The following is a 14,742-nucleotide window of genomic DNA, read 5'->3' on the forward strand; positions in this document are numbered from 1 at the left end:
TACCACCTGAAGTTGGCTGCACCCTGTACTCTTCAGGGCATCCGGAAGCACCCTTTCCACATCCGGAATGATTCCCCCCGGCATGCATACGGAGTGCACACTGGCTTCCTCCCGCTCCTTTGTAGCCATGTTCCTAAGGGGCCCCATTACGCGCCTAACGTTGGAGCTCCCAACTACCAGTTAACCCACCCTCTGTGTGCACAGACCTTGCGGACCGAAAAGCTTCTTCTGGAACAGGGTTCAAATGGCTCTGAGCACTATGGGACTTAACTTCTGAGGTCACCAGTCCCCTAGAACTTAATCTACTTAAACCTAACTAACCTGAGGACATCACACACATCTATGCCTGAGGCAGGATTCGAACCTGCGACCGTAGCGGTCGCGCGGTTCCAGATGGAACAGGCTGGACGACTGCATCTGGGTCAGACACTTTGTCAGCCACAGATAACGCCCGAAACCTGTTCGTCAAACGAACCGGAGAAGCCCTGCTATCGGCCTCACGTAAAGTCTTTTGCTGCCTGCCAGAGTTATTGGGAAAATTGTGAGAAAGTGTTGTGGATATGCAGATGTGAGCGCATTCGATCCAGTCATGACAATTGCAGATATCGAAGAAATCCAAAGCTTCTTCTCATGTTTCCCACATGGACTGGCTGCTGAATAATTTGAATCATTTAAAGTTTTATTTAAATATGGATTACATATTTTATCAAAGTGTATTTCCCGTACTCTTTGGTGAATGCACCGACAGGGAAATACCGAACTGCAGTTTGAGTAAATTGCAAGCACTATGGATTGCCGTAGCTTACCTTTCGAACACGTATCATATGTCCAATGCATCATTACAGCAATGGGCGACGTATCTTGTGACTGGTTTGTTGAGGGCCGGCAAAAATTCCTCTTCCTTGCCAACAGCTTCATACCTCCGTATTCCCCTACATTTTTTATCCTCTACGCTTCCATCTAGTACCGTGAAATTATTCTCTGGTGTCTTAACACACGTCTTACCAGCCTGTATCTTCTTGTCAATGTTTTTTGTGCCTCATTCTTTACCTTATCAGTGCGTGTAATTTTCAACACCTTTCTGTAACAGCATATGTCAAATGTTTCGATTCCATTCTTTTACGGTTTCCCACTGTCCAAGATTCACTTCTGTACAACGCTGTGCGCCAAACGTACATCCTCATAAAACTTCATCGTTAAATTAAAGCCGATGTTTGATACTGGTAGGCTTCTTTTGCCCAGGAATGCCTTCTTTACGTGTGCTAGTCTGCTTTTTATGTCCTTCTGGCTGTGTCTGTCGTGTGTTATTTTTTGCTTCCAAGGTAGCACAATTTCTTCACTTCATATATTTCGTCGCCTCGAATTTTGATAGTAAGTTTCACAGTAATGTTATTTATGCTACTTCTCATTATTTTCATCTTTCTTCAATTTACACTCAATCCGTATTCCATACCTTTTAGACAGTACTTCGTACATCTCAGAAACGGTAAATGGTGAAAATGGCGACCACAGACCTGACGATGCCTTGCAAAAACTGTGACTCGTGTAGATCTCTGACTGATATTCATTCGAAGTTCTTCATTTGGAAGTATAATTCATGCCCAAACGTAACCTCTGACTACACTGTCATGCGGACTATTATTGAATACTGTTCGTCAGTCTGGAACCTATACCAACTTTGATAGAAGTCGAGGATAAATCAATAGAAGAGCTGGCCAATTCACTATGAGTTCCTTTGGCCGACGCGAGAGTTTCACAGAAATGCTACTTACTGCCAGTGGAAGATGTTATATGGAGACACTGGGCTCACATATACTCTGGCAGGTTGTGAGGCGACACATGTAATTACACACCCGAATGAGACGTGCCTTGTCGATTCAAGTATCAGTTTGTCTAGCGGCTACAGTGTGCAGTGTGATCCAGTGGAAATCAGAAAAAACTAAACTCGACCATAACAGCCCTTGGAAGGCCCAACAGTGTCGACCGGCCGCCGTGTCATCCTCAGCCTACAGGCGTCACTGGATGCGGTTGTGGAGGGGCATGTGGTCAGCACACCGTTCTCCCGGCCGTATGTCAGTTTACGCGACCGGAGCCCCTGCTTCTCGATCAAGTAGCTTCTCAATTTCTCTCACAACCGACCGACCGCCGTGTCATCCTCAGCCTACAGGCGTCGCTGGATGCGGTTGTGGAGGGGCTTGTGGTCAGCACACCGTTCTCCCGGCCGTATGTCAGTTTACGAGACCGGAGCTCCTACTTCTCGATCAAGTAGCTTCTCAATTTGTCTCACAAGGGCTGAGTGCACCCCGCTTGCCAACAGCGCTGGGCAGACCGGATGGCTACCCATACAAGTGCTAGCCCAGCCTGACAGCGCTTAGCTTCGGTGATCTGACGGGAACCGGTGGTACCACTGCGGCAAGACCGTTGGCAGTGGAAGTCAGCCTGGGCTATATGTGCTTTGAATAAGACTACAAGAGTATGGAGCTACCGATAAATAAATAATTTCATCACAATTCCTTATTGTTATACCGTAGTCTACACTTTATATGCAAGTAATGCGCGTATTATAGTGAAGTTATAATGGGCTATAGCTTCTTTGAATAACGTACACCGTATTTGTGATAGGCGCATGGATGTGTCGGTAAATAAATGTTCTTTTCATCATGGTTACTTACTACACCTCACCAAGAAGGTACCGCAATGATTGTTCCTTACCGCAGAAACATATTTACATGTTTCGTTGTAGTGTTGAAAGTGTTTGGTGGAAGATTAGTAAAATAATGACGTGACTCGAATGAAATACAATTCAGACTTCTAGTCTACCAGCTCAGCCGGTTGCGCCACTGTAGCTCCCATAAGGAGAATTTATGGAAAACGCTTGACAGGCTCATCGTATTAAAGCAGCATATGTTAATTCCAAGTATGTACCACATCCTTGTGAAGGATGAGCAAAATCGGTGACTTGTTTGTAGTGGTGGACCTCTCTGCGGCTGCGCCATTGTGTGTCTCCCGGCCTGACGATAGGTGTGCTCTGGTGTTACAGAGGCGACGCGGCAGCTGACGGAGGTCGTGAAGAGCGACAACCTGGTGATCAGCCTGAAGCACATACGCCCCCGCAAGAGGTCGCGCGGCTCCATCGAGACGCTGCTAGCCGTGGACTTCCCAGGCTCCATGCAGAAGTTCGTGCTGCTGCTCGACCGCCGGGCCAAGCGAGGTGAGTACCTTTTTTCTCACTCAGTGGACCACACACGTCTCTCTCCGCCTGTTCTACAGTCTATGGAATCCATTTGCTGCACTCCTATGTTGAAAGCTTTATAGTATCGTGTAAAAGGCGTAGAGAGTGGCGTCTGGGAGGCGTTGAGCGCATGTAATTGATTTACAGTTGACGTAATTGCAGTTTGTCCTGCTGTCTGGAATCCTTTGTTCAAATAAGCTCTACTTTCTTACCTTCTTGTGTGAGAGGTTCAAGCCTATACATCTGATGGCAATACCCATCGTACTGACTGTATGTGTACAGGTATCTCCATCCGCCCAAATATAGTGAGCACAAAAATACATCTTGGTATTGTGCATTGTTGTCCATGTTGTCATCGTGAGTGCATTATTTCCTTAAAACAAGAAAACATACTGCCTTCAGCAACTAATCGTGATTTTTATTTCAATGCACTATGCATTTCGAACCCTGAGGTCATCAGTTTATAACATTTTTTTGAAAACAGATGATAACCTCTACTGCTCATCTCCACCGATAATTCTTCGGGTACGATATGGACAGGGTCATATCTAACATGATTTGATTTTCTTTCTGAGGACTATGACGCTTAGCTTTGTTGAGCAATAATCTTAATTATGGTGAATCAGGTTATCTATCTAACCAAATCAGTAACCCCATAAAGGTGAAATATGATTACTTCATATAACAACTTCACATTAGACCTTACACTTTACTTTGCGACACTGTGTACCATAAACGAGAGCGGTCTTGCTACATAACAGCTAGCTCACAACTGCTCTTACTCCCATCATAGCTAATTCAAAACTCATCTTTGTACGCCACGCGTTCCATTGCGCATTGTTGGCGTCAGCGATGTTATATATTAAGGGTACTGTTACATATCCGCACCAAAATTAAAACTTTAATTTCTGATATTCTAAGTTTAGTGCTAACACAAAATTTCTATTGACAGTTAAGAAGAAGAGAAAAAGACAAAACTTTTAAAAATTAAATAAAAATTTCTGTTAATAAATCTCATAAGTTAATTAATCTTAATGAAACAGTAATTAGTGTCACAGATAAGTATCAGTTCGTATGAACAAGTTTCATGCTAAGTGCAGTGAAAATGTTAATGATCCTTATTGTTAATATCATTGACTAATTATTTAATAATGACACAAATGTGCACTGTTACAGCATTAATTCTCATCATAGATGACACTAGAAATTATGAGAACAACTCATTTTCAGAATATGAGAAAACAGTAAGTCATCTGACGAAAATAATGTTAATTACAGTAAATTTTGCATTCTTGTAACTATTACTTATGTCTCTCACATGGGGCATATGCTTTGTACATTATTACTGCGTATTTCCGCCGTAGCTAACCCATATGTCATCAAAGTATAAAATCATGCTTATGAATAAAATTAGTAGTAAAAAAAATATTAGACGATTTGTTCAAACCTTCATTTCACTACAAAATCATTTGTGCTAATTAACAAATTAGCAAAGGAAGAACAAGTATCCTGTACATAAGTAACAAACAGTGCTGTAACTATATCTAATTGGCAAGTCGTATTTCTCATTTTGAATTGCTCCATTTAAGTTCACGGCTTACCACATACACTATAATGAAATTAAAATGGTATGAGAAATAACACCGTTTACATAAATGAGAGTAGATACAGATAAAATGATCCAAGTAAACAGATATTAGAATTGCGTAAAACACTAGCATATGCCTACTGAATAAGTGTAGAGGCTGTGTACATGCTAGATTTATAAGAAATGCATTGTTGCAAATAAGTAAGTATAAACACGAATAATTGTTACTTACGGTACTGTAACACCTCAAAGGAAATTTCACACTAGCAAATGTTTATGTTATTACCCTATAAAAGCATATTAGTGTCATATATAAAGGCAGATATTCGTCTAAAACTGTCATACGATAAAAGAAATTAACTACCTTAACACACACAATTTTGCACATAACTTGGCATGATCATCCATTGTGAAACACCTGACAAAAATTTAATCATATTGCTCATTATGAGACACTGATAGTTATTGCACATTTCATTAGGCTGTCTACTTTTGCTCCCCACGTACTTGTTAAGCCGTACTTGACACGCTGTTACATTGTCGCCGCTGGCGACTAAAGATCACATTAAATCGTCATAAACGCTTCACTGGGTATTTTGTTTTTTAAAACCATTCAAAATGCTTAGTTGTAATTCGCATGCAATTATGTGGTTTCTCGAAGTAATGGGCTACGGCATCGACGCCGCAGATCATGTTACAGTAGTTGGAACAGCGAAATATCTCCAGCGTCACTGCTTCGTCATACATCTTGGCGTGTTGACAAACAGTCATTCGTCAGCCTTCCATAGTTCTGCGCGCCACCCCAACGGCGTTCCATTGGACAGTTCGTCGACATGAATGCACAGGATTTTTTTTTTTTACGGCAGCACTGACAACATAACACAGTCACTATGCGTGCGTATTGCACCACGTTCTTGTCTCCCTGCACGTAAACAACACACCCGCTACACGCCCTACTGTTGTTATCTGTTGCAGCCTGCAGCGACTCGAGCGGTTAGGCGACACACTGTTTGAAAAATGTCACACAGCACGTAACTCACTGCGGCTAAAAACTACAATTCACTACAACTTTATGTTTTTTGCATGTTGAAGGCTGTGATTTTTCCAGATTTTGTCATCTCCACTTCAAAAGAATTGGGATGAACGATGTTCCCAATTTTGAATGGTCCATGATAGTAGTGATTAAACTTCATTATTTCTTTAGTCATGCTAGATGATTTCGTATGCATTCGGATTAGGATCAAGTCATCTACTTTATACGCAACTGGCTTTACTATTTTATCATGTGCAACTATCCTCTCTTCTGTTCTGTCTGACATCATCTCTGACGCGTTTTTAAGTAATTTTTCCTGCATTATCACATTCTCCCGTGAAAAATTAATGTATTCATTGAAAATATTTTAAGGTTTCTTACCAAAACAACGGTGCATGGTGGTAATCCTGTTAAATCATGATACAAACTATTGATAAGTCTTTTTAAAACCGCCTAATCTTTCAATCCGTTTCTTTTGCTTTTCTCCACTGTACGCATGGAATAGACGTCCAAATTCACGCATAATCCGCTCTGAGGACTTTGAGGCTCGCCTATAAAAATACATCACAATGTGTCAAATTCCTTCTCGCTGCTTAAAATCTGTCTATAGATTTGAACTAAACTGCGGACCGTTATGTGACAAAATGCTATCTGGCTTGACTATATTGACGAAACGCTCCTCTTTCAGTTTTTTAATTCTAATTTTGTTGTTTGTTGGCTTTTCTGAGTGGGTGGAGTCGTATAAATTTTTAAAATACGTCCATAATAACCAGAATTTGGGTGAAGTTTCCCTTAGATCGAGGCAAAGGCCCGCACAGGACTAGATATGAGATTTATCCAGGTTTCTGTGGTATAATGCTGTGCATGAAGCCTTTATGCTGAACAGTAGATCCTTTAGTCTTCTGACACTGATTACAAGGCATCTGTATTGATCTGACTTTCTGAACCATGTTGATGAAAATAACATTCTCTTGCAGCTTCAGCATACACTTTCACAGCCCAAAGTGAATGTAGCTAATGTAAACATACTTCGTTAATTCATCTGCATCCTCCAATTATTTGAATTCACGTTAGTTCTCCTCCATAACACATCGCCACGTTTTGAGTAATACAGGGGTATCTTGTCAGCAGCCTCTGTGCCAGGAATGTCATATTTTTTCTGTAATCATTTTAAGAATTCACGCACCTCCTGCTCACGTCTGATGTTACGTAAGAATTTTCGTATAAAACGTTCGCGTTCTACAGATATCATAAAATGAATTCTCACTTCCGTCTGCTGGGATGCGCAACACGAATGGATTCGAATTCCTCTGACAGTCTTGAAAGAGCATCCGATTCAACATGTATATACTCCATGTAGGCTTTCACGGCCGGCGTCTTCATCAATAAACACTTCCGGGCTAAGTTGCCGTGGTCGATCTGTAAAACTTCTTCTCCCTGACGTTTCGTTCTCAACTACGGAGAACATCTTCGGAGGTGAGTCAACGACTGGCTGCTAGGAGCTGGGGCCGCCGCTTATATGGATATCGTAGAGGGCGCCACCTGGCGTCACGGTGGCGCCCTCTACGATATCCATATAAGCGGCGGCCATAGCTCCTAGCAGCCAGTCGTTGACTCACCTCCGAAGATGTTCTCCGTAGTTGAGAACGAAACGTCAGGGAGAAGAAGTTTTACGGATCGACCACGGCAACTTAGCCCGGAAGTGTTTATTGATGATGATGTATATACTAAATCTCTAAATAATACTCCTGAAGTGCTACACTCAACGGGTTAGTCTGTCGTGCATTAGTTTGCAATTTAGTAACAATTCAGTGCAATGGCAAGTGCGTCTCTTTCCGTGTCTATACATTTTCTTTCCCAGTCAGTAAGTCTGTGACTCGCGAATGCGACAGCACGATGTTCAGTGGCTCTGTTAACTTCATTTAACTGTTACTATTCTGCATGCAGTGCATGATCACTAGATTCAGTATCGAGATGGAAGTTTTCGCTCAAATCAGGATGGTGAAGTATTGATGCCTCACACAGTTGTCTCTTAATTAACTCAATCGCTTCTTGATGTTCCTTATTGAATTTCCATCAAGTATCCTATAAAAGTTCGAGAAGTATAGGTGCAGGCAGATAACATCCAGGAACTAAACGACGATAGAAGTTGCAGAAACCGAGAAAAGATTTCATTTTTTACGACATTTTGGTGCTGGATCATATCTCACTGCTTCCATTTTCGTTGGGTCAGTTCCGCGCCAAAAATTACCTGTCCAAGGAACTTAATCTGAGACTTGACGAGCTCTGATGTATCCAAGTTGACTGTGACTCCATCTCTTCTAAAAGCTCCTAGCACTCGGCAGATAATATCTAAGTGTTCTTCTCGTAAGGGAGTACTTATCAGAATATGGTCTATGTAGAGTGTTACATGTATCAACAAGTCCAGAAGAACAGATGCCAAGCATTCATACACTCCTGGAAATTGAAATAAGAACACCGTGAATTCATTGTCCCAGGAAGGGGAAACTTTATTGACACATTCCTGGGGTCAGATACATCACATGATCACACTGACACAACCACAGGCACATAGACACAGGCAACAGAGCATGCACAATGTCGACACTAGTACAGTGTATATCCACCTTTCGCAGCAATGCAGGCTGCTATTCTCCCATGGAGACGATCGTAGAGATGCTGGATGTAGTCCTGTGGAACGGCTTGCCATGCCATTTCCACCTGGCGCCTCAGTTGGACCAGCGTTCGTGCTGGACGTGCAGACCGCGTGAGACGACGCTTCATCCAGTCCCAAACATGCTTATTGGGGGACAGATCCGGAGATCTTGCTGGCCAGTGTAGTTGACTTACACCTTCTAGAGCACGTTGGGTGGCACGGGATACAAGCGGACGTGCATTGTCCTGTTGGAACAGCAAGTTCCCTTGCCGGTCTAGGAATGGTAGAACGATGGGTTCGATGACGGTTTGGATGTACCGTGCACTATTCAGTGTCCCCTCGACGATCACCAGTGGTGTACGGCCAGTGTAGGAGATCGCTCCCCACACCATGATGCCGGGTGTTGGCCCTGTGTGCCTCGGTCGTATGCAGTCCTGATTGTGGCGCTCACCTGCACGGCGCCAAACATGCATACGACCATCATTGGCACCAAGGCAGAAGCGACTCTCATCGCTGAAGACGACACGTCTCCATTCGTCCCTCCATTCACGCCTGTCGCGACACCACTGGAGGCGGGCTGCACGATGTTGGGGCGTGAGCGGAAGTCGGCCTAACGGTGTGCGGGACCGTAGCCCAGCTTCATGGAGACGGTTGCGAATGGTCCTCGCCGATACCCCAGGAGCAACAGTGTCGCTAATTTGCTGGGAAGTGGCGGTGCGGTCCCCTACGGCACTGCGTAGGATCCTACGGTCTTGGCGTGCATCCGTGCGTCGCTGCGGTCCGGTCCCAGGTCGACGGGCACGTGCACCTTCCGCCGACCACTGGCGACAACATCGATGTACTGTGGAGACCTCACGCCCCACGTGTTGAGCAATTCGGCGGTACGTCCACCCGGCCTCCCGCATGCCCACTATACGCCCTCGCTCAAAGTCCGTCAACTGCACATACGGTTCACGTCCACGCTGTCGCGGCATGCTACCAGTGTTAAAGACTGCGATGGAGCTCCGTATGCCACGGCAAACTGGCTGACACTGACGGCGGCGGTGCACAAATGCTGCGCAGCTAGCGCCATTCGACGGCCAACACCGCGGTTCCTGGTGTGTCCGCTGTGCCGTGCGTGTGATCATTGCTTGTACAGCCCTCTCGCAGTGTCCGGAGCAAGTATGGTGGGTCTGACACACCGGTGTCAATGTGTTCTTTTTTCCATTTCCAGGAGTGTATAACTGATTCGCCTCAGTGGGCAGTGAATCCGCAAGCTTAAGTGCGGATGCACATTTACGTCCAACTTCCAACGGGAACCTAAAGATTAGCGAGCATGGACGACATGGATAGAAATGCGAAACTATTAGTTTATTTCGTGACGCCTTCTACACTACCGTACCAAAGATGAACACCGTATCGTTAGTTTATCCCTCTAAAAATAATGAATCTTGTGAACAACAAGGAAGCATATCATCCGTATGAGGTGGCAAGGTGGTAGTGCAAGAGTGTCAGCACCAGTCTCAGTACGGCATACAATTTTAATGTGTCAGGCAGTCTTACGACAACGTCAGCCTCGCCGCATTGTAAAAGATTCATTCCGCGGACTAAGTAAAGCTGAACGAGACTGCTTCGTTACAATGTACTCATCGTCGATGGTTCAACATAATGAAGCTAAAGAGAATCAAAGCGAACAGTAACTTACAGGGACACTTGAAGACCCTTGGAATAACTAAAAACGGGGGGAAAAGTGACAATTAACTTTTAGAGAGTAAAACACGAGCTTATTTGATATCGGACAAGATTTGCGTCTGGATTCAGGACTTCCTTGCAATTAGAACTCAACACGTCCCTCTTAACGGAACAAAAGCTACAGATGTAAAGGTAATTTCAGGAGTACCTTAAGGATGCGTGATAGGACAGTCACTGTTTATAGAGTATATACACTACTGACCATTAAAATTGCTACAACAAGAAGAAACGCAGATGATAAACGGGCATACATTGGACAAATATATTATACTAGAACTGACGTGTGATAACATTTTCATGCAATTTGGGTGCATAGATCCTGAGAAATCAGTACCCAGAACAACCACCTCTGGCCGTAATAACGGCCTTGATACGCCTGGCATTGACTCAAACAGAGCTTGGATGGCGTGTATAGGTACAGCTGCCCATGTAGCTTCAACACGATACCACAGTTCATCAAGAGTAGTGACTGGCGTATTGTGACGAGCCAGCTGGCCAGACGTTTTCAATTGGTGGGAGATCTGGAGAATGTGCTGGCCAGGGCAGCAGTCGAACATTTTCTGTGTCCAGAAAGGCCCGTACAGGACCTGCAACATGCGGTCGTGCATTATCCTGCTGAAATGTAGGGTTTCGCAGGGATCGAATGAAGGGTAGAGCCACGGGTCATAACACATCTGAAATGTAACGTCCACTGTTCAAAGAGCCGTCAATGCGAACAAGAGGTGACCGAGACGTGTAACCAATGGTACCTCATACCATCACGCCGGGTGATACGCCAGTATGGCGATGACGAATACACGCTTCCAATGTGCGTTCACCACGATGCCGCCAAACACGGATGCGACCATCACGATGCTGTAAACAGAACCCGGATTCATCCGAAAAAATGACGTTTTGACATTCGTGCACCCAGGTTCGTCGTTGAGTACACCGTCGCAGGCGCTCCTGTCTGTGATGCAGCGTCAAGGGTAACCGCAGCCATGGTCTCCGAGCTGATAGTGCATGCTGCTGCAAACGTCGTCGAACTGTTCGTGCAGATGGTTGCTGCCTCCCAAACGTCCCTATCTATTGACTCAGGGATCGAGACGTGGCTGCACGATTCGTTACAGTCTTGCGGATAAAATGCCTGTCAACTGCTAGTGATACGAGGCCGTTGGCATCCAACACGGAGTTCAGTATTACCCTCCTGAACCCACCGATTCCTTATTCTGCTAGCAGTCACTGGATCTCGACCAACGCGAGCAGCAATGTCGCGATACGATAAACCGCAATCGCGATAGACTACAATCCGACCTTTATCAAAGTCGGAGACGTGATGGTACGCATTTCTCCTCCTTACACGAGGCATCACAACAACGTTTCACCAGGCAACGCCGGTCAACTGCTGTTTGTGTATGAGAAATGGGTTGGAAACTTTCCTCATGTCAGCACGTTGTAGGTGTCGCCACCGGCGCCAACCTTGTGTGAATGTTCTGAAAAGCTAATCATTTGCATATCACAGCATCTTCTTCCTGTCGGTAAAATTTCGCGTCTATAACCCGTCATCTTCGTGGTGTAGCAATTTTAATGGCCAGTAGTGTAATTGATCTGGTGGATAACGACAGAAGCTCCATGAAGCTGGCCACAGATGATGATGTTGGCTATAAGAAGGCAGCAACGCCAGAAGACTGTAGGGAATTACAGAAACACCTGCAGAGGATCGATGAGTAGAACAGGGACTGGCAGTTGACCCTGAGCGTAAATAAATGTAACGTAGTGAGCATAAATTGGTGACGAAACCCATTAATGTCCGATTTCCCTACTGAAGACAAATCACTGGAAACAGTGACTTTCGTAAAATACCTAGCACCATCGAGAGCCACCTAATGCAGAATGGCCAAATAAAACAAACTGCAGGCAAAGCAGATGCCAGGATGAGATTCGTTAGAAGAAACTTGAGGAAATGTAAAGCATCCACAACAGAATTAGCTTGCAAGACACTTGTTCTACTGGTTCTCGAGTATTGCTCATGAGTCTGAGGCCCATGTCAGGTTAGATGAGTAGGAGAAATAGAGAAGACCTATAGGAGAGCGGCACACTTCGCCACGGGATCGATTAGTCAGCGCGAGAGTGTTACAGATGTACGAAGGTAGTTTAGTCGATGCGAGAGCGTTACAGAGATGCTCAAAAAACTACAGTGACAGACGCCACAAAAAAGGCATTGTGTATCAAGGGAAAATACCGAGACACTGAGTTCCTTGGGGTTGGGGAACACATTACTTTCTTCCGCATATGTCCTACGAAACGACCATAACGAGCGAGAAAATCTAAAAATTGGATCTAACTCGGAGATTTACCGACAATTACTCTGAAGTGACAAGTCATTGGATAGCGATATGCACATATATAGATGGCGGTAGTATTGCGTAAACAAGGTATAAAAGGGCAGTGCATTGGCGGGACTGTCGTTTGTACTCAGGTGTTAAGTGTGAAAAAGGTTTCTGTCGTGATTATGGCTGGCACGACGGCAATTAACAGCGTTTGAACGCGGAATGGTGGTTGGAGCTAGATGCATGGAAACCGTAAGGGAACTCAAGAGTGTACCAATAATACCAAATTTCAGGCATTACCTCTTACCACGAACAACACAGTGATCGCCGGCCTTCACGAATGAGAGCAGCGGCATTTGCGCAGAGTTCTCAGTGTCGATAGACAAGCAACACTGCGTAAAATAATCGCAGAAATCAATGAGGGACGTACGACGAACGTATCCATTGGGACAATACGGCGAGATTTTGCGTTAATGGGCTGTGGCAGCAGACGACTTAATGTGAGTGGCTTTGCTAACAGGACGACATAGCCTGCGGTCCTCTCCTGGGCTAGTGACCACATCGATTGGACCCTAGACGACTGGAAAACAGGTTCCTGGTCAGATGTGTCCAGACTTCAGTTGGTAAGATCTGATGGAAGGGTTCGAGTGTGGCACAGACCCAAGTCGTCAAGAGGGCACGTCGCAAGCTGGTGGTGGCTCCATAATGATGTGGGCTGTGCTTACATGGCATGGACTGGGTCCTCTAGTCCAACTGAACCGATCACTGACTGGAAATGGTAATTAGAATTCATTTAATACCTTCAGCTGCTGACGGGCGTTGATATACAGGGTGATTCAAAAAGAATACCACAACTTTAGGAATTTAAAACTCTGCAACGACAAAAGGCAGAGCTAAGCACTATCTGTCGGCGAATTAAGGGAGCTATAAAGTTTCATTTAGTTGTACATTTGTTCGCTTGAGGCGCTGTTGACTAGGCGTCAGCGTCAGTTGATGCTAAGATGGCGACCGCTCAACAGAAAGCTTTCTGTGTTATTGAGTACGGCAGAAGTGAATCGACGACAGTTGTTCAGCGTGCATTTCGAACGAAGTGTGGTGTTAAACCTCCTGATAGGTGGTGTATTAAACGCTCGTATAAACAGTTTACAGAGAATGGGTGTTTGTGCAAAGGGAAAAGTTCTGGACGGCCGAGAACGAGTGATGAAAATGTAGCACGCATCCAGCAAGCATTTGTTCGCAGCCCAGGAAAATCGACTCGCAGAGCTAGCAAAGAGCTGCAAATTCCACAATCAACTGTATGGAGAGTCCTACGAAAAAGGTTAGTTATGAAACCTGAACGTCAACTACCCGAGGCGATGGATCGGCCGCCAGGCAGCCCGTGACGGAGCACTTCATCACTGGCCTCCAAGAAGCCCTGATCTTACCCCCTACGATTTTTTCTTATGGGGGTATGTTAAGGATATGGTGTTTCGGCCACCTCTCCCAGCCACCATTGATGATTTGAAACGAGAAATAACAGCAGCTATCCAAACTGTTACGCCTGATATGCTACAGAGAGTGTGGAACGAGTTGGAGTATCGGGTTGATATTGCTCGAGTGTCTGGAGGGGGCCATATTGAACATCTCTGAACTTGTTTTTGAGTGAAAAAAAAACCTTTTTAAATACTCTTTGTAATGATGTATAACAGAAGGTTATATTATGTTTCTTTCATTAAATACACATTTTTAAAGTTGTGGTATTCTTTTTGAATCACCCTGTATATCAACGGGGACAGGCTTACCAAGCCCCGTAAGAGTTCGGGGAATATGTGTGCATCCGCACAGAAGAAGAAGGTCATGGCCGGTATTGTCAGCACTACACCATTGATGACCTGCAGCCGTCTAGAATGAAATTAGAATTAATTTAATACCTTTAGCTGCTGACGGGCCTTGATATATATCAACGGGGACAGGTGAAAATGCGTGCCCCGACCGGGACTCGAACCCGGGATCTCCTGCTTACATGGCAGACGCTCTATCCATCTATTTCTTTTTTTTTTCATTTTGTCGGTATTGTTCGTTCCGTTTGGTCTGGACGGACGTCACGAGACATCCGTTCAAGTTGATCGTTGATTCCTTTACTCAGTCACACGAACACGCTGAGCTACCGTGCCGGCCATGTGGGCCATCGAGGGCACAGAGGATAGTGCGACT

General features: G+C 44.8%; 1 protein-coding gene across 1 annotated transcript in view; it reads left to right on the top strand.

Moving 5' to 3' along the window:
* LOC126262531 (cartilage oligomeric matrix protein) overlaps positions 1-14,742 on the top strand; it is a 472,157-nt gene that overhangs the window by 155,499 nt on the left and 301,916 nt on the right. Inside the window, exon 2 of the mRNA XM_049959203.1 lies at positions 3,041-3,211. Coding sequence (XP_049815160.1) covers positions 3,041-3,211 — 171 coding nt within the window. The remainder of the gene's footprint in view (positions 1-3,040; positions 3,212-14,742) is intronic.

This window comes from Schistocerca nitens, chromosome 6 (assembly GCF_023898315.1).
Source record: "Schistocerca nitens isolate TAMUIC-IGC-003100 chromosome 6, iqSchNite1.1, whole genome shotgun sequence".
Lineage (NCBI taxonomy): Eukaryota > Metazoa > Arthropoda > Insecta > Orthoptera > Acrididae > Schistocerca > Schistocerca nitens.